Consider the following 23,854-nt stretch of genomic DNA (forward strand, 5'->3'; position numbering starts at 1 on the left):
TAGAAAGAAATAAGCAGAGACTGGAGACAAAAAGAGCAAGAGACAAGAGCAGAGATGTAAGACAGGAAAGGGAAGAATGAAATGAAAGTGTCCTTTCCGAAAATGCACAAATACTACTCAAAACTTGGCGTGGGTGTTCCTTACTATCATCAATAATCAGATCACTCCTAAATTCTGTATATAGGTAATTGCAGTATGTCACAGAACAGTTAAAAGCACCGGTGAGAGCAGCCAAGCCTTGGGAGCAGTGTGAACTTTTTATACTGTTCACTTGTGACTCCACAGCTTTGGGGAGGCGATGGCTCCTTAACTGTAGTTAAGGAGTGGGGTCTAGGTTTGTACATAATGCCAAGCTATGGTTAATCTTAACGAAGGTTACTTAACTAAGGTTAACTAATTAAAGCAATTGCAAACATTAGTTAATGAGCAACCTTTAACCACAGTTGATAAACCGTTGCTGTTGTTGTTTGTATTCCGCCCTATATTCATAGGTCTCAGGGCGGTTCAAGCTGCTGGGCTGGGCTGGATTTGCATGTAACACTGAGCCATGGTTTAGCATTATATGTGAACCAGGCCAATGTGCTTATCACATAGTCCCTACGAGATTTCATCATGCAGTGAAAATACCCTTTCAGATTAAAAATAAATGCTCCCAAGCAACAACAAATTGGAGGAGGAACATATAAAATAAATGCATAGGAATGTATGTAAGGTAGGGATTTTTCACATGCGTCCTCCCAGAAATGGCAATGTTCAGAGAGCCTCCTGAAGTTCTAGTGCTAGACTGGAAAAAGCACACAAATAAAGGAAGTCACAGCAGAAGAAAGCAACATCGGATATCAGATATCTACACTACATGACACCAGGGAATCTAAAATAGACGATTCATGATGAAGAAAGCATTAGTGGTAAAATGCATATTCTTATAAGATGAGTCCTGGTCACCATAAGAAGTAAACATTTTGGCTTGAGCAAGCCAAACATGCCCTTCACAAGAGCAGACAGGAGGACATGGCAGAGTAACTCTGACTGATATGGTCCTTATCGGCCAATTACACCTGTTTTATGGCCTCTCTGTGCTTTAAAAGAACAATGCACTGCCCAAACACTTTCCAAACAGAATTATCTTCAGTGTCAATGTTTAAAACATTTGAATATAAGATAACCCTCCTCATTCAATTACTTTGTACCCTTTAAAATAAAAATAAAGCAGAGTAACATTGACAACTGGAGAGTGATTTCAGAGGTGCCATTCCAGATCCCATCTCAAAATGATAAATGCCTACCTCTTGCTGCTTCCTCTGTATTTCCTTACCCACGATACAAACATTTAGAAGTGTGAACTCTTCCTTTTAAGCATTACATGTATGGACCACTAAAGGTTCAGAAAAGGGAAACTAAAATTATCAAAAGGAAGGAGCAGCTCCACCTACGAAGAAAGGTTGGAGTGTTTGGGACTATGTAAAAGTTATCATATTTCTCCTGGCCTCCTGCAACCTTCTATTTCCATGTCGGTTTTTCCAAAGCTGAAACACAATAAAACCTTTTTGTTATCTCTCCCCCACATCCTCCCTCTTGTTCAAAAAATGAAGTACTAGAGTATTGATTACACATAACTGGGAGTGCATGGGACGCGGGTGGCACTGTGGGTTAAACCACAGAGTCTAGGGTTTGCTGAACAGAAGGTCGCGGTTTGAATCCCTGCAATGGGGTGAGCTCCCATTACTCGGTCCCAGCTCCTGCCCACCTAGCAGTTCGAAAGCACGTCAAAGTGCAGGTAGATAAATAGGTACTGCTTCGGCAAGAAGGTATACGGTGTTTCCGTGCGCTGCTCTGGTTCGCCAGAAGCAGCTTAGTCATGCTGTCCACATGACCCAGAAAAACTGTCTGCAGACAAACGCCGGCTCCCTCGGCCAGTAAAGCAAGATGAGCGCCACAACCCCAGAGTCGTCTGCGACTGGAGTTAATGGTCAGGGGTCCCTTTACCTTTACCTTTAACTGGGAGTTCAATTGGGCAAATTCAAGAGGTGAGTGCTAGCCATTTTCCTGATAAGGAACGACACAGAAAATTAAAAGCACACATATTTGTAAGCAGCTGTTGTGAGACAGTTCATTAGCGCTCCTGTTACGTATCACCTTCAGGAAATGCACACAACATTAAGGCTATGTGTGAAACTTGATCACCGTTTGGGACTGAGCTATCTGCACAGCTGTCAACCTAAGCCAGCCCAATGCAATAGCAGTATAAACCTATCACTGTGCAGAAGAGAGATGCAAGTAACAGTGCAATTCTCTGCAAGGTTAAAACCACACCAGGTGTGACTGGCAAGAGCAGCAAGGCCTCTATCAGCAACTGGCAGGAGACAGAAATCCCCCACCTGTTTTCCAGTGGCGCTGGATGATTGCCAAGATACAGCTGCTTTTAAAGATTTTTGTTGTCGCTGTTGTACATCACTCGCTGCCAATGATGCTTGGACTGCATTAGCACACACCGGCACGGCAGCTTGGCAATATTGGCAGAGAAGAGAGATCAAAGGCAGCATGGGGAGGTGGACTTGGATAGGAAGCCAGCCATTCTGTGACCCAGGCTGAGAACACAGAAAGCCAGTAAAAAGGTTTGACAATAAAACAAAGTCAAAGATTGCTGGAGCACTGTTGGAAATGCTAATTAATATACCAAAAAAAGTGGGAAGGATCTCTACATTTGTACACATAATATTACTTACCTGTAATCAAAGACACAGGCAGACAAAAAACAACCAACCAACCAAACAAACAAACCAGACACCATTTTGTGGAAGAGTTCAAGATAACGTCCCAAATTCACTACAACTGTGGGAAAATGCTTGTTCTAAAGAGTAGAATTGTGGACAATATACACTTGCAATACAGCAGTCAGAACAGTGTCCATTATAAATGCCATGGGAGAAAGACCTTGAAAAGCAATTAATTGATCACCGAGCATTAAAAATATGATATACTTACACAAATGACAGTTCCTTTAAAAAAAATTACTTTGGCAGGACAGGAAGCTGCTGTTTTGCCAAATTAAATCCTTCAAAGATTTTCTCTCCTGCTAAGCTCTCGCAATCAGCTTTCTTGGGTTTTTATGACAAAGCAGCCATAGGCGAATGATTCAGTGAGCAATTATGGTGCGAACATGACTCTGGTCAGCACAGTCAATATCTGTATTTGTTAATGCTTCCTTTAAAAGGGAACAAAGGGGGTGAAATAATAAAATATTGATTTATTTATTTTTTAGTCATAAGGCAAGAGTTCATCATCCTGTGCCATATACCACATGAAAGAAAACCTTGATCTAAAACTGTCTTCCTGTCTGAATTTAGAAGGAGCCGAATTAAAATGTGTCAAAGGAAAAGATCAACAAATACTAGGAGATGCGAAGCAAGTAAAAGAGAGGAACACCAATAAACATGAGAGCAAGAGAGGCAATTTAGTACCATTAAGAAATATGATTCTTTCTTTTTTTAAAAGCCAAGTATGCAAAGCTTCCAAAGGAGAAAAGAAAATGCACCACACCCCAAAGATACAGCTATTCAAGCATTGGAAAACAGAATTTGACAATATTTAATTACTTTAAGCATTGCTGGGAGAGGGGCAGTTAATTTTCCCAGAATTGTTTTAATCTTGATTTTGCAGGCCTTTTCTGCCTCTGAGGCTGTGAATGAATGAATTACATCATCTCAGTGCCATAGCCCCAAGGGCAGATTAAAACATCTCTCTCTCTCTTTTCCAAATGCTTATTTGCAGCGCTTACAATTATTTATCCCCCCCCCCTTTGAATGCAGTGTTTATTTTATTTTATTATTATATTATTTAGAATTTATGCACCCAGAGGTCTCAGAGCGATAAACAGAATAAAACCAAACTATAAAACCACAAAATACATAATCAAAATAAAAACAACAACCCAATAACCACCATTCCCGGCAAAAAAAAACCCCACCACATTTAAAAAGGGAATAAGATATCAATCAGATCAGCCAAAGACCTGCTTTAAAAGGAACGGTTTTTTGCCTGGCACCTAAAGGTGAATAATGAAGGCACCTGGCGAACATCCCTGGGGAGAGCATTCCATAGATGGGGAGCCACCGCAGAGAAGGCCTGGTCTTATGTTGCCACCCTCTGGACCTCTTGAGGAGCAGGCACACGAAGAAGGGCCTCGGGAGATGATCTCAGGGTCTGGGTAGGTTCATGTGGAAAGAGGCGGTCCTTGCGGTATTGCAGTCCTGAGCCATTGAAGGCTCTATAGGTCAAAACCAGCACTCTGAATTGGGCCCGGAAGCTAACTGGTAGCCAGTGCAATCAAGGATCAGTGAAATATGCTCAAACCGTGTTGCTCGGGTGAGCAACCTGGTCGCTAAATTCTGAATTAGGTTTGAAAGATGCAGATAGAGCTGAACATATTGCAAACAATGAATTCCAACAAGAGGCAACGAAGTTGCCAACTTCTGCATCGGATTCCCAAAGAGAGCAACTGTTTGGACTTTCCAGGATATCAGTCCAACTGAACCCTGTCCAATTACCTGTCTCCAAATTCAAAACGTCAACTCCTTTCTTTTCCCACACATACACACACCCCTATATAGAGCACTGGTCTCAGACCCTGCTCTCGCAGGTAAACAACTTCAGTCATTAGCTGGAGGAAACATCAATCAACCATTCTGGAATACAGTGGTACCTCGGGTTAAGAACTTAATTCATTCTGGAGGTCTGTTCTTAGCCTGAAAATGTTCTTAACCTGAAGCACCACTTTAGCTAATGGGGCCTTCCACTGCTGCTGCACCGCCAGAGCACAATTTCTGTTCTCATCCTGAAGCAAAGTTCTTAACCCGAGGTAATATTTCTGGGCTAGCAGAGTCTGTAACCTGAAGCATATGTAACTTGAAGCGTATGTAACCCGAGGTACCACTGTATTTTCCAAGTACTCAACTGAACACAAGGATATTAACTGACCCAACAGACAAGAAGGTGAGGCCTTTTTGCCCCTCATTAAAATCATCTCCCTTTGGCTATCCGATTGGCTTTGTAGCACCAGAACATCCTCATATTTGCAATGTGATTCCTAATTGGCAATAGCTGGCATTATAAACTTGTTGGGGGGAAGCAACACAGCAATAATGGAGCGGAGCAGGCACTATATTTGGACTTGGACCGAATAATGTGAAAAGAACACTAACTCCGAGTGCTATGGGGAGACATTGTTCCCTCCGAAAGCTCACTTTTCAACTTAAGCATTCAGCCTAGCATTAAATATTACTGCTGCCTTGCCAGCCCTTCTCCCCATCCATCTCACCTAACTTTTCTCTGCACTGTTCAGCAGCTGCTGTGATTTTATTGAGCCACATCTCCGGAGCTGTCGAAGAAAGTCAATCGTCAGCACAAAGAGACTTACAAGTTCTGCAGCAAAGTTATGCTCCGAGCGCGTGGCAAAATGCTGCAACACAGGAAGTTTTTCAACACAGACAAAAAGGCCTACAATCAATAGTACCAAAGGGATGCACTTAAAATTAAATAAATCATGATGTGCTTAAGAAATCCTAAAGTCCAACTGAATGGCAGGTTTCTTGCTTCTGCACACAGTGGTACCTGTGAACGGCATCCGTTCCAGAGGTCCGGCTGTATCCCGAAGTTTTTGCAACCGGAGAGACCGCTTCTGCACATGCGCAAGCGGTGAAACACTTTGCGTTTGCAGCTTTCGCAACCCGAAGTTTACGTTACCCGAGGGTAACGTAACCTGAGGTTCCACTGTACTTGAGAGAACCATTACAGTGGCACCTCTGGTTACGTACTTAATGTGTTCCAGAGGTCCGTTCTTAACCTGAAACTGTTCTTAACCTGAAGCACCACTTTAGCTAATGGGGTCTCCTGCTGCCACCGCGCCACCAGAGCACGATTTCTGTTCTCATCCTGAAGCAAAGTTCTTAACCCGAGGTACTATTTCTGGGTTAGCAGAGTCTGTAACCTGAAGCGTCTGTAACCCGAGGTACCACTGTATATGGGAGCAAAGCTGTATGGCTCAACTCTGATGCCCAAAATACTGCTTGCAACACTTTATTATTCAAGGATTCTATTCTGCACTCTTTTTATATCTGATTCTGCAACGGCAGCACCCTTTTCATTGTGAAGCCCCCCTCTATCAAATTCTCTACTTAGATAGATGTGCAAGACCGCTTCCTCCCCTCTATTGCTTTCAGTGATAGGTGGAAACCTCCCTATTTTCTTTTTTAAAATATATAACAACTGATGGTCATAGAATCATTGAATTGAATTGCAGAGTTGGAAGGGACTCCAAGGATCATCTAGTTCCACCCCCTGCAAGGCCTAAATATGCAGTTGTCACATAAGGGGATCAAACCTGCAACCTTGGCATCATCAGCACCACACTCTGTTATCCTTACTGCTGTTGTTTTATGCTTTGACGTCTATAACACACATTTACTTCGTAAATGCTTCCTAAGATTAGATTTACCACCACAATTTGGTTTTATTCTTTCATTGAAAATACTCTTTGGAATTGGGAAAAGAAAAGCAATTAAAAATATTCTAAACAAACCAGTAGGAATTTTGAACAACATACTTCAAAAATAAGGGCCCCCTCCCCCGAATTACTTTGGCATCAGAGTCAAATTCCACCTGATTTATAAAGCAATAAGCAGCTAGATGCATATCTGGAAATAAGCTATTTTTCTAGATTAATTACATGCCCACCCTTGGTGAATATTATGAACTTTTCAAGTAAGCAGCATCAGTGATTTTGATAGATGAAGACATGAAGAGAAATTGGTTCGTTCGTTCCCTCTCTCTCTCTCTCCCCCCCCCCCCCCCGCGCCCGGCTTCTTTTCCAAGTGCCTAAGAATGTAGATTATCAACTGAACATACTAACTTCATTATCATACGAATGTAACACTGAAAACAAAGCAAATGTTGCACTTTGCATAAACCATTTATTCAAAAATCCATCCCAGACTGAAATTTCAAATGTGCATGCTAGTTTCTCGAAAACTATTGCAATGAATCAAATGTAGTTTTATGGCTGCAAAATGTAGCTCAGCTACTCCTCCCGCTACTCAGTCATTGTGTGCTAATCTACAGCAGTCTGCCTCTATCTTGATTTTAATCTTTCCGTCTTGTTACAAACAACAGCACAGCGGGAAACAAAAGAGAAGATCATACAGTGAAACATTAAAACGATTTCCAAAAAAATGCAAATTAATGAATTCAAATTAATGCGGAGATTAAAAGGAGGTTTTGCACTGAAACCTTTCCGAGAGGAAAGTGGGATACCTCCTCAGGCATTCAGCCCTATGTTTTTAAAACTGCCCACTGCTTCTCACCATCCTTTCGTCCAAGTGACACCAAATGTTTGGCTTCCCCTTTTGTCCATTTAATCAGGGAGACAGGGTTCAACATGAAAACTAAATAAAACCCATGTTCTGCCAAGTAAAGGTAAAGGGACCCCTGACCATTAGGTCCAGTCATGGCCGACTCTGGGGTTGCGGCGCTCATCTCGCTTTATTGGCCGAGGGAGCCGGAGTACAGCTTCCGGGTCATGTGGCCAGCATGACTAAGCCGCTTCTGGCAAACCAGAGCAGCGCATGGAAACGCCGTTTACCTTCCCGCCGGAGCGGTACCTATTTATCTACTTGCATTTTGACGTGCTTCCGAACTGCTAGGTTGGCAGGAGCTGGGACCGAGCAACGGGAGCTCACCCCGTCGTGGGGATTTGAACCGCCGACCTTCTGATCAGCAAGTCCTAGGCTCTGTGGTTTCACCCACAGCGCCACTCGCGTCCCTTGTTCTGCCAAGTATGAGGTGTCTAATTTCCATGCAAAATGTTAAGCAAATAAAGAAAGTGGCATAAATATCTCATATATGAAAATGGGAGAAGCAGGAGTGTGGCTGCACCAGTCTATTTCTGATCTGCGTCAGTTTCACAGCTCCTAAGTACATTCCATCCAGCTCCACTTGAAGAGTTACTTAGAAATGAGGGGAATCAAGGCTCTTCTTGCTTTCCAGATGATCATTAGCCTGGCAGAGGGGAGCTATATTTGGCTTACCAGAAGGAGTAAGAGCGGAGAATCCATTTGGCAGATTGTGGAAAGAAAATGACTCTTGTTAAAAGCAAGCAGCATTACTGGTAACAAGCCCTTGTCAGAAGCTTGGCTGATAGCCAGAAGTCCACTTGGTTGTGGGCCTGAGGCTGGAAGCGCAGCCAGGTTGGCAAGTTCCACCTGGCATCAAAGCTGCACATCAAAAGGGCGGGGAGGCACTTGGCATGCCAGTGTCTGTTATCTCATAGAAGTGTTTCCAGTAGAGAAAAGGTGGCAAGCGAAACAAAACACCAAATGTACACAGACGGGTACCTAGGGCAGGAGCCCAAGGCTGGAGAAGCAGAAATTAAACTGGAATTCATAACCAAAACAATCAGAACTAGCAGTGGTGTGCGGTCAGTGGACTAGGGGGACTAAGATAGTCCCTTAAATATTCCCAGTAAATCAGAATATTAAAATATTAAAGCCTGGTGACTCCTTCCCAAAGCCCAGGAAGCTTCTGCCTTGCTTAGGGAGGGAGACGCAATGCTTCAGTGGGGTCCAACAGCCCTCCCACCACCTTCCTAAAGCCCTCCCAGCTTTGGGAAGGAAGCAGCAGGGCTCCAGCACCCACTATTGGCCTTGTCCGCTCAATTTGTTAGAACCTGTCTCCACATGTAGGGGAAGTTCCTAACTCAACAAGGCTTTGAGACTCATCGACTACCCTCCCCTGGTTTAACCAGTCAGTCGAAGCCATTCCCCAGCGTGTGGCCACCGTCACATGCTGACAATTTTTAGGAGTCACAGATGAGAGCTGAGTGCAGGGTGGGGACCAAAGGTGAACAAACGACCCCACAAGGAGCACGACGTATCCCCCACCAGAGGTACTACCCCTCACCCAACGCTCCCAATCTACTGACAGAAAAATATTTATTGCATGGTGACATTTAGATATGGCAGAATAAAGGTGTTCTCAAGTCATTAAATTCAGAAGCATTCCAGCAAATCAGAAGACCACAGAACTAACAACTAAGAGTCCCAGCAGCATATTTTGTTTGAAGGGCAGGTTCAAGGTTGAGATTAATGACAATGGTGAAACAGAGACCCAGATTAAGCAAGGAGTCTTTGAAGCCTTCATTCTCACGCTACTAGAACAACGTAGTCGGAACCTCAGGTGGGTGGAACAAACACTAAGAGCTGACAGGAGCAAGAGCAAGGCGATTAATGAGCCTGCAACCCCAGCTTTACTTAACGTGTAAAGCAAACTGCAAGCAAAACTCTTAATACCAAATAATAGCCTCAGCATCCATGGATTGTGAAAAGAAGACCAAAGCCTCTACAATAATGAAGGACAGGGTCTGGGAATGGTAATAAATTCAAGTGCAATTTGTTATCCACTAGGCCATCCTTCACTGCATAACAATTCAAGCACAAATTATAAAATCCTCCAATTTAATCCCCAAGTACCTGAGCAACTCCGAGAGAGCAAATTTAATCCTACATGCAAAGGCCTACAGCTTCCAGGATGAAAGATTCTGGTTAAAGTGTGGCGTTTACTTTATTAATCATCTTGCATTTTGTAAATTACAGAGTTTTAATTTGTAATAGACGGCATTATGAAGCCCTCAAGCCCCATTTAATAACCTTGAGAATGAAATTCCCTTCCCAAAGTTTCCTTCAGTAGTTATTTCCCACATGCCTCTTCTAACTACTTGCCGCCCTATAGCAGCCATGGCCTAATCATCTTGCCTTAGCCACAAGCAAACAAATTCACTTGCATGAGATTTCAAGTTGCTCATTTACACATCCCTGCAGTTTGTACACACACTTACATCACCAAGAGGCAAAGATGTATTGGCAACAGAAACCGCAGAGAAGAAATGCCAACAGTTAATTCATTCAGATGAACTCCTATTTGATTATTAATTTTCTACTCAGAGAGGACCCAACAGACAACAGATATGCTCCAGAGTGAAATCTGTGCTGTTAACCACTCCGAAGCCCAAAACGGAAAAAAAAGATATGCAAGTGTACATTTTATCATCACAAACTTCTACTGCAGAGGAAAGCATTACACCGCTAGTGCTGCCCACAGAACAGTATTCCCAATACATTCACTGAATAAGTGTGCCCGACATATTACCCAATATCACCAGAAGTGTTGAAGTATTTTAAAATTCAAAGCACATCAGTATTGTGCCTGACATAAAAGGAAGCCTACCTCATCCACTTAACAGAGTTACGATAGCTAAGAAAATGACTTTACCTGGGTAGATGTATCTAGCATTGAAAGAGCAGCATAACTGCAGATACAACACTTCATTAAGTTCGGTAATTATGGATATGCAATATGCACAGCTCAAGGACAGCAGCAGATGCTTACAAGGATGAGCAAGATGCACTTTTGTTCCAGTGTTTTCAAGAGTAAAAACTGAAACCAACTATCTGGATGACCCATAGCCTAAAAAATCTAAAGGAACTGGGGTCTTACATGAGCTTCCTCATGGCAGGCACATGGAAAGTTAAGTTTAACATGGTCCTCCCTGTCTATATGACCAGCCCTTCGCCTTCATCCCTAAGAGCAACTCTAATTCCAACAATTTTGGTTGTTGCTTGACAGATAAATGTTGGGTGTTACCAGGAGCAGCTCTCATAAAGTACTGCCTCTTATATCAAACAATTAGATGTCTGTCTGGAAGGTAGAATGCCCTGTCTGTTGATCCACAAGACTATATTAATTTGTATCTCAGGCACCAGCACTCAAATGAATCTTTTAATCCTTTTATTTTGACAATATTAGATTGATTATGTGAACGACACTGTGTGTGTGTGTGTGTGTGTGTGTGTGTGTGTGTGTTGATACGCACACACCAATCACCTCTTCATTAATAATAATAATAATAATAATAATAATAATAATTCATTATATATACCCTGCCCATCTCGCTGGATTTCCCCAGCCACTCTGGGCGGCTTCCAACAAAATATTAAAATACAATAGTGCGTCAAATATTAAAAACTTCCCTAAAAAGGGCTGCCTTCAGATGTCTTCTAAAAGTCTGGTAGTTGTTTTTCTCTTTGCCATCTGGTGGGAGGGCGTTCCACAGGGCGGGTGCCACTACCGAGAAGGCCCTCTGCCTGGTTCCCTGTAACTTGGCTTCTCGCAGCGAGGAAACTGCCTGAAGGCCCTCGGCGCTGGACCTCAGTGTCCAGGCGGAACGATGGGGGTGGAGACGCTCATCAGGTATACTGGACTGAGACCATTTAGGGCTTTAAAGGTCAGCACCAACACTTTGAATTGTGCCCGGAAACGTACTGGGAGGCAGTGTAGGTCTTTCAAGACCGGTCTTATGTCATCTCGGCGGCCGCTCCTAGTCACCAGTCTAACTGCTGCACTCTGGATTAGTTGTGGTTTCCAGGTCACCTTCAAAGGTAGCCCCACATACAGTGCATTGCAGTAGTCCAAGCGAGAGATAACTAGAACATGCACCACTCTGGCGAGACAGTCCACGGACAGGTAGGGTCTCAGCCTGTGTACCAGATGGAGCTGGTAAACAGCTGCCCTGGACATAGAATTGACCTGTGCCTCCATGGAAATGACTCCCAGGCCGCGCACCTGGTCCTTCAGGGGCACAGTTACCCCATTCAGGACTAGGGAGTCCTCCACACCCTCCCGCCTCCTGTCCCCCCAAAACAGTACTGCTATCTTGTCAGGATTCAACCTCAATCTGTTAGCCGCCATCCAAGAAGAAGGCTGTCTATAACAGCTCATGCAACTGTAAACCAATTACCAGCTAAAGTACTTTTTTTATGATGAAGCCAAATGCACAGCTAACACCTTGATGATTTTGCCTGGCTCAAGCCACTGGCTTCCCTCTAAGGCTGGGAAATACTGTCTGCACATTTGGTATTGAAATTACGTTTGACATTTATGTGAGGAGCCTGGGGGATTGTGAAGCAGCAGACTTTTCCCACATCAGTGCTGCGACAGTCAAGAAACCAGGGAAAGGGGGGATTAGCATAGTGAAAAGGCACACTTAAGAAAAATTGTTAGAATTAAAAAAAGAGGAGAAAAGACACCAGAGGGATATTTCACACACACACCCCAGGTACGCTTGCACTCCCTTTGCACTGTCTGCAATCCAATTTAGAATTAAACCAATCACTCTGCATCTGGAAATTGTTGGGGATTGAACTACATTTCAAACTGTGAAATGCATTTCCCCAGTTGCTTCTTATGCTCCAACACCAGGAAACGTTCACCTGCTAACCTGTCATAAGAACAAAAGAGGAATCCATCAGAACAGCGGTGTAGCTAGCCGCTCGGGTGCCTGGTTGCGTCCTGCAGCCGGGGGCGGGGAGATCCACCCGTGGGGCGGGGCAAGCTGCCCATGGGGGCAGGGTGATCTGCCCATGAAGCAAGGCTCCGACACTTGGAGCCTCTCCGCCGCCTCCCCCTCAGCTATAGGGTGGCTGAGGGAGAGGCAGTAGGAAGGCACAAGTCCATTTCAGGCAGAGAGAAACCTGCAGGCGCCTAAGCCACCACGTCACTCCTAAAAAGGTTCATGAGCCCAATTTTTTATTTTAAACTCACACCGCCCCCCCCCCCTCAGTGATGGCACCCAGGGCAGGCCATACACTCCACACACCCCTTCCTCTGCCGCTGCATCAGAAGGTGGAAATTTGGCCCCAACAGCCAACAAACCTTCTCTTCTTAATGGGCCAGGCTTGATGCGGCACTGAAGAATCAAGAACACCCACAACCAAGTCTAAATATGAGCAGCTGCCCTTCCTTTTCTTCTCTCCCCAATTCATACTTCAGGGTTTTTAATTCCTTGGGGCAGGGATATGGCACTTTCTTCCTTTGTGCTTATAATATCCTGGGTGGCACACTGCAAAACCAACACTATGCATGTTGGGAGACGCGCTCACAACCAGATGCTGCCTTCTTTTTCCAACAACAGAGACTTGGGCCAAGCTATAAGGGACAAGATAGAATTTCAACCCAGAAGTCCTTCATCATCCTCTCTGGATGCTAGCTCTTCACAAAAAGGAAATGTTGCCAGAGTTAGGCAAGCTATGTAAAAACAGCTCTTCTAAACTGTGAACATAGCTCACATGTACACGCAACACATGCTTGAAAGCAGTTTCAATTCAAGCAATGTGCCAACATGTTAAATGTATATATGGCATAGGAGAAGGGAAAAGAAACATGTGCAATCTTTTTCCTAGAAGGTCATCTTTCTTATGCCTGGAATGTGCCAGTCCTACTACCCCATTTCCTGCAGGTTCACTATAATACTTCTGCCATGTTCCCCATATTTTTGTCAACTCACCCTGTCAGAATTATGACCAATCAATAATTAGGAGAGGTTGTGTCAAGGGCACTGCCTAGTTATTAGAAGATCGTCTTTCTAAGACATAGGGATAAAGTCAAGCATTCTACGCTTTCCACTATCACTACAACCATCACTCTGCATCTTGGGGCTTATTTACGTTTTTATCGCATGATGAAATTCAGGCCAGAGAGAGAGGCTTCCTGCCCCTAGGCCATTTTCCTCCCGATTGTACTGCCTGGCTCTGAATTAACTGCAAGAGTAATGCCATAACTTCTTGTGTTTAAACTTTAAAATAGAAGTAATGATCCAACAATGCTTAAATGTCAATATCCACATTAGCAGGTAGTATCCATTATAATATGAGACGTCTGTATTAGATGGCCCCAAAAGTCTTCGCAAGGAAATAGCTGGAAAGTTCATGTAAAGTAGCAAATTAATAAAGTTCGCTGTTAGTATTTTATTTGTCCTCGCACTTCTTGGCAGTCACAATTCATTTTGTGAAGAAGAAAGAAAGATTTCATCCCAATAGGCCAAAAAGCAAGGAACAGAAATGTCACTGAAGAAATAAAGAGCACTGGTTCCCAGGCATGCATCTTTTTAAAAATAAAATAAAATACAAAAGCAGAAGGAGAGGGAAGAAAAGAAGAAGAAAACCCTTTTCTCTAGTCAAGAAGAAAAACCAGAGTCCATAACAACAACAAGTATTTTCTCCAAACCACTTCCATGATAATTGCTTTCAAATTATATTATTATGTTATCACTACACATAAAAATGCAAACAAGTTCTTTTGAGGAGAAAGGAAATGTGTTCTCCCAATTCAATTGCAGTTTAGATTCAAGGTTACCATTCTTGTAAAAGAAATGTTCTATGATTCCAGTAAACTCATGGGAGATTGCAGAACAAGGGCACTCAATTATCAGCCACCTTTTCCTCTTCCCTCCCCGACCCTTTACCCTTGTGTGTTGTGTTTCGTTTTGTGTGGGTTTTTTTAGATCACGAGCTTGAGGTTAGGAACTGTCTTGTTTTGATTGTATGTAAGCAACTCTGGAGGAACTGCTCTGTTCTGAGTTTAACTTGACCCTAAAGTGTTGGAAAAGGGACGCGGGTGGCGCTGTGGGTAAAACCTCAGTGCCTAGGGCTTACCGATCACATGGTCGGCGGTTCGAATCCCCGCGGCGGGGTGAGCTCCCCTCTTTCGGTCCCAGCTCCTGCCCACATAGCAGTTCGAAAGCACCCTTAAGTGCAAGTAGATAAATAGGTACTGCTTTATAGCGGGAAGGTAAACGGCGTTTCCGTGTGCTGCGCTGGTGCTGGCTCACCAGAGCAGCTTCGTCACGCTGGCCACGTGACCTGGAAGTGTCTCCGGACAGCGCTGGCCCCCAGCCTCTTAAGTGAGATGGGTGCACAACCCTAGAGTCGGACACGACTGGCCCGTACGGGCAGGGGTACCTTTACCTTTAAAGTGTTGGAAAACTTCTAGGAGTAAGGAAATCTGGCTAGTTATGAAAATATTCCAAGCTAAATTATATGTACAGGTTTCATGTGAGGTGGAAATATAGAGGTTTACCGCTGCCAGGAGCAACAGGATAAAATATGTGAATAGCAATACCATCTGACTTAGCCAATCGGAGGTGAGATCAAGACAATGCGAATACTGGGGATATCGACAGTATTTGCAAAAACTAATACAGTATTAGTTTGGCTTTTCTTGAAATGCCATTCTCTCTTGCCACAAATGCCAAGAGCTAATAACAATCAGAAAAGACCTATTTGAGTATCACACTAAAGCACCTGTGACAGGTGGGTTAGTACAGGAATTGTAGCAGGTATACCTTTGTCACAGTATTGCAGGGGATTTTAAAATGCATCTTTTTTAAAAACTCAGACATATTTAACACATCAGACCAGCACTGCCTCCATTGACCTGTTGTCATCAGCTGTTGAAGACTTCCCTCTTTCAACAAGCTTTCCAAGTAGAGATTTTTATCTCATTCAGTGCCTGTGCTGGATCTGAAAACATTTTTAATAATAATAATAATAACAACAACAGCAACCACCTGGCGTGCTCTGGTCCATGGGGTCACGAAGAGTTGGACACGACTAAATGACTAAACAACAACAACTAATATTGTTTCCTGTTTGTTTTATTGTACCATGAAATTGCTTTGAGATGTTTCATAGAAAGCAATTAATAAATGAAATTAAGTAAGTAATACCCACACTGACGCAGCTAATAAAAAGAAAAAAACCAGGACATCCTATTATGAAGAGCTTTAACTTAGCCACTGTCTGGTACAGTGGTACCTTGGTTGGCATACGTCTTGGTTTGCATACGTTTCTGATTACAAATACGTCAAACCCGGAAGTGCGTGTTCTGGTTTGCAACCTTTTTTTGGATTACGAACAAAAAAAATTTGGGAGGCCCCATTGGCAAAAGCGCGCCTTGGGTTACAACCTGTTTTGGTTTACAAACGGACCTCTGGTTGTAAACCAAGGTACCGCTGTATAAGGAAGATAAACTAGCAGCAATATGAGATGCAGATATTAAGACCCACGGAAGTAGTTTGGAGAAACACAGAAGAAGTAAGAAGGAGCCCTGCTTCCGGCTAGTTTCACAATGGAAGAAAATTGTATCTGAAACCAATTCGCTAACTGTGTACATGCATACACACACGTATCGAAGGTGAGTGTGTGCATGCATGTGTTCATTTTTACATACTGGTTACATCCTTTGTAGTAAATATCTCAGAATTAGCTGTGGATGGTATATGACAGGATGCTTGCCTGAATGTAGAGCCGTTCTACCTATCCGGATGGACAGCTCGTTGTCATGCTGCCGACGATGTGGGGGCTGCTGCTCATACTTCTCTTTCACCGCTCTTGAATCGTAGCTCAAAGCCAGTGCTGTGTGAGGAGGCTCAGTGATACCCTGCAAGACAGAAAAACAAACGATTAATCATTTAATCATATATCAGCCTGGATAGCTCAGTTGGTTTCAGCATGGTGCTGATAACGCCAAGTTTGCAGGTTCGATCCCCGTGTGGGTATCTGTGAATTCCTAAACTGCAGGGTTTTGGATTACATGATCCTCAGGGTCCCTTCCAACTCTACGATTCTATGATTTCTCATCCATCTGTATTGCCATTATTATTATTTATTATTATTATTATTATTATTATTATTAACGTATTATGGACCAATTCTATGCGGTTTTGTATAGAATAATACAGTGGTACCTCAGGTTAAGTACTTAATTCATTACGGAGGTCGGTTCTTAACCTGAAACTGTTCTTAACCTGAAGCACCACTTGCGCCACTGGAGCATAATTTCTGTTCTGATTTCTGTTCTCATCCTGAAGCAAAGTTCTTAACCGGAGGTACTATTTCTGGGTTAGCGGAGTCTGTAACCTGAAACGTATGTAACCTGAAGTGTATGTAACCCGAGGTACCACTGTAATTTGACTATTCCAAGGTGGAACAGACCCCCAATTCAATGTTTATTAATTTATCTGTGTTACAAGTTTCTTTTTTTTTTTAATCATATTTATTAAAATTTCCAATAATAACAGAATAAAGAAGATAGAAAAGATAAAGAAAAAAAAGAAAGAAAAGAGACCAATTTTGAACCCTTATTTTCATAACCTTCTTTCTGGGACTCCCTCCTTCCCCTCCCGACTGTATTCCCCTTTCCCTACGTTGGTTCCACAAGTTCTCATTCCCAATTTAACCTAATATGTTATGCCTAATAGCCAATTTAAATTACAATCTTAACATCACTCCTCACCTTTAACAAAATAGAACAAAGATTTTTTTCCCCAAAATCTACCCCGTTTCCTTCCACGAATTCCCCCTTTTCTTTTTTTTTCCAAAACTTGTTAAATCAAAATACCAAAGTTATATATAAAAAAAAAAATTTAAAAGATAGAAAATAGAAGAAGGTTCCAGAAGTTGATTACATAGCCTTTGGATTCTAGAATTCCCCCTCCCTTCCCCGGTTTAGATTCCCTATGTCCATCAGTCTGTATGTTGTCGGCCTGGAGGTCTCAAGTCCACAGCCAAACTTTCTCAATTCATCTTGCCGGTTTTCTTTAAATTTACTTGTTTTGATAATGTTTAATTTCAAAAGTCCAGTCTAATCGAGGCCTTTAATTTCCCTTGATCATTGTTACTCCTCCCATTGTTCTTGCCGTGGCGTAGTTGGTCCTTTACTCTTTTGTTTCTTACTTTCTCAGGTTTCTGTCTTGTTCAGCTGCAAAACCATTCTTATTCTGAAATCTAGTATCTCTACAGAGGTTTGTTATTCAGGAGCTTACTTAAATAGAAAGATTCTATTGTGTTGTCACCTCTGTAGACAAAACAAATATTTCAGTTTTGCTACTTTCCCAGGAGCTAAGACCAGTAGTACACATCCCAGAGTAGTTTTCCATATACGCCGCTTGTAATGTCCCAAAGCCCCTCTAGAGGGATTGCAATAACTTTGTGTCCTCTCATCCAAAAGTCAAATTGTTGTTTCTTTTTCCACCCGACATTTTGTATCCATATTTATATCCAATTGTATCAAAATTAACCAGCAAAATACTTGTAGCAAAGTCCTCTTTATATTCTCAAGATTTGACAGCTACTTTGACAGCTGTCAAACTCTCCATCTCTCTCCGCCAGGTTCTCTGAATCGCCCCGGTTCCCGGGGGGGGGTTGCCTTTTCCCTCTCACCCTCGACTCTCCTCCAGCACAATTCTTGTAATGATTCCATCGTGGAATTTGGTATTTTTAGTCAGCAATAAACTTCTGAATTGATCTTGGTTTCTCAGTCCTTGTTTTAGCATGTTTACAATCAGGGAGGGGACTGACTTCCTTTTTAGATCCCCCCCGCTCGTGCCGAATCCGAAAAAAAAAATTCCTTTTTTTTTTCCTCCTTTTGTACCCGGTTACCCAATTACTCACGGGTTTTTGTTAAATGTCCGAATTTCAAATGGAAGAAGCCAGCGCTCTCCGACGAATGGCATGCGGCTGCACTCGGCAGGGGAAGCGATAGACTCAAAGTACCACGCCACTCCCAGGCACCCGATCCGTAGCCTTTAAAAAGGCTCCTTCACGAGTCGGGAGGGCGCTGACGGTACCAGCCGAGTCCCCATGTCCACGGGCCCCGTGCCCGTGGTTTTTAAGGGTCCCCGCGTCGCCGGCGCGGTAGGACCCAGCCCCTGCCGAGCCGACTCCCTCCGGAGCTCGGAGGGAGTCCGCCATTCGGCGATGGCGCCAACCCGGAAGTCCTATCTGTGTTACAAGTTTCAGCTGGTTGCTCTGCAGTGTGGATTTAAAAAAAAAAAAAAAAAAAAAAACCTTTATTTAAGAGCCTGTCAGTATCCCCTTTGGATATGGACACATGCCTGGTCCACACATTATGGCAAACTACAGTTTAACACATCACAAGCTAACCACAAGTTGTTATACAGACGATCAAGCAAACCATGTGTTGCACAGTCGAACCTCTACTTACATTCGCCTCTTATTACGGTCATTCCAAGTCGCAACCATGGCAAACCCGGAAGTAACCAGCAGATTTGCCACCGTTTGCACATGCGCAGGAGTGGTGATCGCCGTTCACACATGTACAGAAGCGGGCAATTGCTGCCCGCGCCTGCGCACAACGACACCTCTCCCAGCAACCCGTTTCGACCTCCGGACAGGCCTCTAGAACAGATTATGGTCACAAACAGAGGTTCCACTGTATCTCCAAAGTTTGGGTCATTTTCCAGATGTTGTTGCCTTGTGCCTTTGTAGTTAGCACCTGAGGTGGGGCGGCAAAACAAACTATGGCTAAGTGTGCTGGGTTTACATGTAATGTCAAGCCATAGTTGTTGGTTTTTTTTAAAAAAAAAAAATGTTTGTAAGCTGATAAACCAAATAAGCTCACCATTTTATTCAGCCCATTTATGTGAAGTTTGTATGTTTCAAAACATATATTTTAAAACATTTTATAAGCAAAAAAAAAAAAAAAAAGATTTCAGATTAGGCTTGTTTACTAGTTTAAGAAACCAGGGGACCAAGTTTCTCAATGGCATGAGACTGGGGCAAAAGATTAGTCACTGTTCTCTCTGGAAAAAACCGGGAGTGAACTCAACCACAAATTGACATTCGCCTCCATATCTTTACTGCTCTCTTTTTAAAAAAGAAATGTTTGCAATAATCACAACATTATGAATTTTGTCAAACACTTCTGATAAACATTCAGTAAAGGGAAAATAAATATGAAATATAAAAGGTCAAGAAATCATAACATCAGCTATATAACTGGTGGCATCTGTGCTGTCTCTAGAGTCCCATTATCTAATAAATGTTCATCATCTGACCTGGCATTTATCCAACTTGGAGATTTTCCCATACCCTTCCATTAGCCAATTTCACCACTTCTGCAACAGCCAAATCACTTAAATACTGATTATATCTAAGTCTTGTTACTCTTCCAGTACTAAGTTATGTCAGTTTTGGCTGATATCAATAATAAATATACAGTCAACTCCTGCTGCTCCCTCAGGACATAATCTTTGAGATAATCCAACAAAAGAACTAGTAAGTCGCAGCAAAGTACAAACTAAGCTGCCCTTTAACACTAAATATGTGCCTCATGCTCAGCATTTAGTGGGAAAGGAAGTCTTTCTGGCAGGATGATATAAATGTAGCATCTCTGAGACAATGGATCATCCTTGGGGTTGTCACTCCTAGATGTAGACGGGGGCAAAATAACCTGTCTCCCTGCCCATCCCCTTTGGGTAGACCAATAGGACATCTATCTATTACTCACATGGAAGCATAGGCTAAAGGCAAAATAGTAATTTAAGACAGATCACTCACACAACTGTGCACACCATGTCCACTGGAGAGAAAAAGAACGAAGCAAATATACGCTGAACTATTAGAAACAGAGATGCTTGCTAAGGTCACTTTGGTTTTGTTTGTTTGTGTAGGGTTTAAAAGAAAAAACAACCTAAAAGGTTAGCGATGAAGAGCAACATTCTACTCTCTTCATCTGCATAATGTACTCTGACTGATGGTATTCATGCTAATCACATATTTGCTAGCCCTTTTTAAACACTGTCTAATCAGGATGCTGTCTCTGCTTCTATTAAGCCAGCAATTAGAAAACCGAACTGGAGAGAGGAGATATTTATCATCGAATGGCTTCTTTTTATTTTTAGCCAAGAATACCCTGTCCTTGCATTCTCTGTCACCAAAAACATCCTCGTCTGACACAAAATAGACCTTCAGGAGCACCTGTATAATTTCAACCCCCTATCCCATAAAGCAGGGAACCTATCCCAAACACACAGATTTACAGGTAAGAAGCAGCCACAGGAAGACGGGGTAAGTGGGGCCGTGGATGGCAACATCCATGGGGCCTGAAACAAACAAAACAAAACAAAAACCACCTTGCAGTGCATCCCCAAACTCTAAGAGCGTGTCCTGTCCTGTGCTCCAGAAAGTTGAGGATGGAAGACTTCGAGTGCAATTCAGGTCTCCCAGGTAGGAAGAGGAGTTTCATGAAGGAGAGAAAGGGACACCTTTTCCTTTCTGCAAAAACATCCCAGTTTCATGGTCCCCTCTGATTCAGGACTCAGAAGCCCTTGAGGATGGAGATGGGAGGATGAGATTACATTGCAAAGCCTGACTGATGGGGCATCCCCTACCTCCAGGGGTACTCACACCTGAAGAGGCAGGTAGCTCCCAGCCTGTGGACGATGAGATGGACTAAGGGGCATGACCTGCTGCTGCTTTTTCTGATCTCACTCTCTCTTTCTCAGGTATTTTTGCATCCAACTCTTGCAAAAATGAAGAATACACTTACAATATACCATATTTTTTCGTGTATAAGACGCCCCCTATTTTGGGGGACTCAGATTTAAGAAAATGGAGGAGATGACTATCCATGTATAAGACAACCCCCATTTTTAAACATTATTTTAGAGTAAAAAAAAATCTAGTCTTATACACAGAAAAGTACGGTACACGCACACTTTTAACATTACATTCAAAGTAAGGTGACACTTAAATCTTCCCCTCTGTGGCTTCCGGTGTAACCTACACAGAGGTCCAGGCTTTTGGGGCTGAACCCCAACCTGATCTGATTAGTACAGAAATAGAAGTAATAAAGAGATGCAAGCCTATATCCAGTTGCTTACTGGCAAAAGGGAGAAATCCTGACCTGACTGAGAAAGAAGCACAGGGAACTTCAGCAAATCTGAAAGACTCTATGACCTCCAGCATGGCATTCCATTTAATCCAGCTGCGATAGCTCTGAATCATTGAGACGCCGCTCCCTATGTAGAGCCTAAAATTAGGATGTGTCGGTAGGCTAAAACAGGCATTACAAAAGGGGAGAATAAAGTTACTCACATTAAATTGGCTTATCTGGCTAATTAGAGTTAGCAGAAATAACCACGGGGAGTTGGTACATTTGTGAATGCTTGGAAAACAATAGTCTTTGAGAGAAAATATCTCCGCAGCTGGGTGCAGATGCTTTATATGGCACAAGATGGTCCCAGCAAGCTTGTTTCATGTTGTGTCACCACCAGGGTGCATATACAATCCCTCCTGCCCTCATAAAATGGCCGTGCTGATGCTAACAGATGCTGCTTGCATTTTTAGTGTTATTACTGCAGCAAAGCTTGCTAATAATAAGAGCACACCGTTATACGGGGCTAGAAAGAAAAACAATATTTCCTCAATAAAAAAAATGCAGTCGTCACATTTTAAGCAGTTTCATTCGTCATGTTTACACTGATCCATATTTTTCAACTCTGACACAGATCACGAAAGGGAAAAAGCGTGGAACAAGTTCAAACGGGTTACTTTTTGAGGAAAATCTAATACTAGCTGGAGAGGCAATGCAATTGCTGACCACTTGTACCCCTGCTAGGAAAGTCACCTCCAAATTTAAACCTCAGACTGGATAGGTTTGGCCAATAGATCTGGCTGTTAGCATATAAAGCTTTAAATGACTTGGGGCCAAGTACCTGAGGGAAGACCTCCCCTGTTACCAACCAAACCGTGCTTTAGGATCCACAGGAGAGATTCTGCTCTCCTGCAGACCCTTAACATATGCTAGGAGGGTGGAGTCACTAGAAAGGTCATTCTTACTAGCAGTAGCTCATCTGTGGAACTCCCTTCCAAGTGACAGATGTTGAACAGGAGGCTTAAGGTTTTTTTTTATTTGTCCAGGTTTTTCGGATCACGAGGAAAACATTACTCGGTTGAACTGATGGCTCCTATTCTTACTGTACTTTTACTATGGTTGTGTTAGTCGGCTTTAATTAGTATGGCTACTTTTATCTACTTTGCTTATTAGGCACTCTGGGCTCCAAAATTAGAGGGATGGATACCCTTTACCATGATACTGCTGGAACCCAAAGAGCACAGCCATACCTCAAAAACAAAGCTATGCCTCAAAGGATTTGAACAGCTTCATTCGTTTCATAGTAGAACCACCCCTGGTTTGCACGCTTACTGGTCACCATTCTGAAGTGGTCACTAAGGGATCGGGAGGGTCGCATTCACACAACATGGCTTCCAAATGTGTAACGGCAGTCAGCAAATTGTACTGGTGCAATATTCACACATGATGGTTGTCTAAACCATCTTACTTACCTGGAGGAATGTGCACATGACAATTACACACAACCTTCACTTTCCAGGATTTTTCTCATGTGCCAATGGTTTACTTGAATATGTGGCTTTAATGGGAACAACTGGGGTTTTTGGAAATGCCTGGAGTACAATGTTTGCAGAGGGGGCAGGCATTCAATCCCTCCAACTCTGTGTGGGCAGCAAGATGGTTTATGACGGTCTCCGCAACAGCTCCTCGTGTGTTTGCTGGTGCTATTTAAAAATGCTGCATCTCCTGCCCAAAGCAGCCATGCTCATACCAACAGATTTTACTTTTATTAGCAATAATATATCTTTCCAAAATAGAATCATAAATCCAATCTACAATTATTCAGCATCGAAGAAACAAAATTACGGGCATATTTCCCAGTAAATAATTTATTTTAAAGATATGCGTACACTTGGTTGGATGCATTAAGCTTGGGTACATTTACCCACCAACTGCCATCGAGATTTTGTTAAAACAGAAGGGTCATAACAATTAAAACAGGGTTGTCTGTTCACATGTCAAAAAGAATAATTGGGAAGAGCAAGATGGCACCAGCATCCTCACTTAGTAACAAATTCAGACCAGAGAACTAAAGTAAAAAATCATAACATAAAAGGCTGAGTAGGGAAATCAACTTTGCCTTCATTTTAACTTTCCAATTCCATTTCACTTATCTCTCCTTTGCTTCTGTAGTGTGGGAACGGGGCCCTTGTTATGCCAAGTGTACACCCTTCATACAAACCTTTATGCTCCCTCTTCCCACACATGAACACAGATTCTGAATTCGGCCCTAGAGATCATCCTTATGAGAATC

At 42.8% G+C, this 23,854-nt stretch overlaps 1 protein-coding gene across 3 annotated transcripts in view; it reads right to left on the reverse strand.

The window, feature by feature from the left end:
* The window catches only part of SLC39A11 (solute carrier family 39 member 11), a 273,374-nt gene that overhangs the window by 174,251 nt on the left and 75,269 nt on the right, over nt 1-23,854 (reverse strand). For 2 of the 3 annotated variants that reach the window (XM_080994926.1, XM_080994924.1), the window contains one exon: nt 16,179-16,323. In XM_080994926.1, the coding sequence (XP_080851052.1) occupies nt 16,179-16,323 (145 nt within the window). The remainder of the gene's footprint in view (nt 1-16,178; nt 16,324-23,854) is intronic. The other variant, XM_080994925.1, reaches the window with a different exon arrangement.

The sequence above is a fragment of the Podarcis pityusensis genome, assembly GCF_964106645.2.
Source record: "Podarcis pityusensis genome assembly, chromosome: 2".
NCBI lineage: Eukaryota > Metazoa > Chordata > Lepidosauria > Squamata > Lacertidae > Podarcis > Podarcis pityusensis.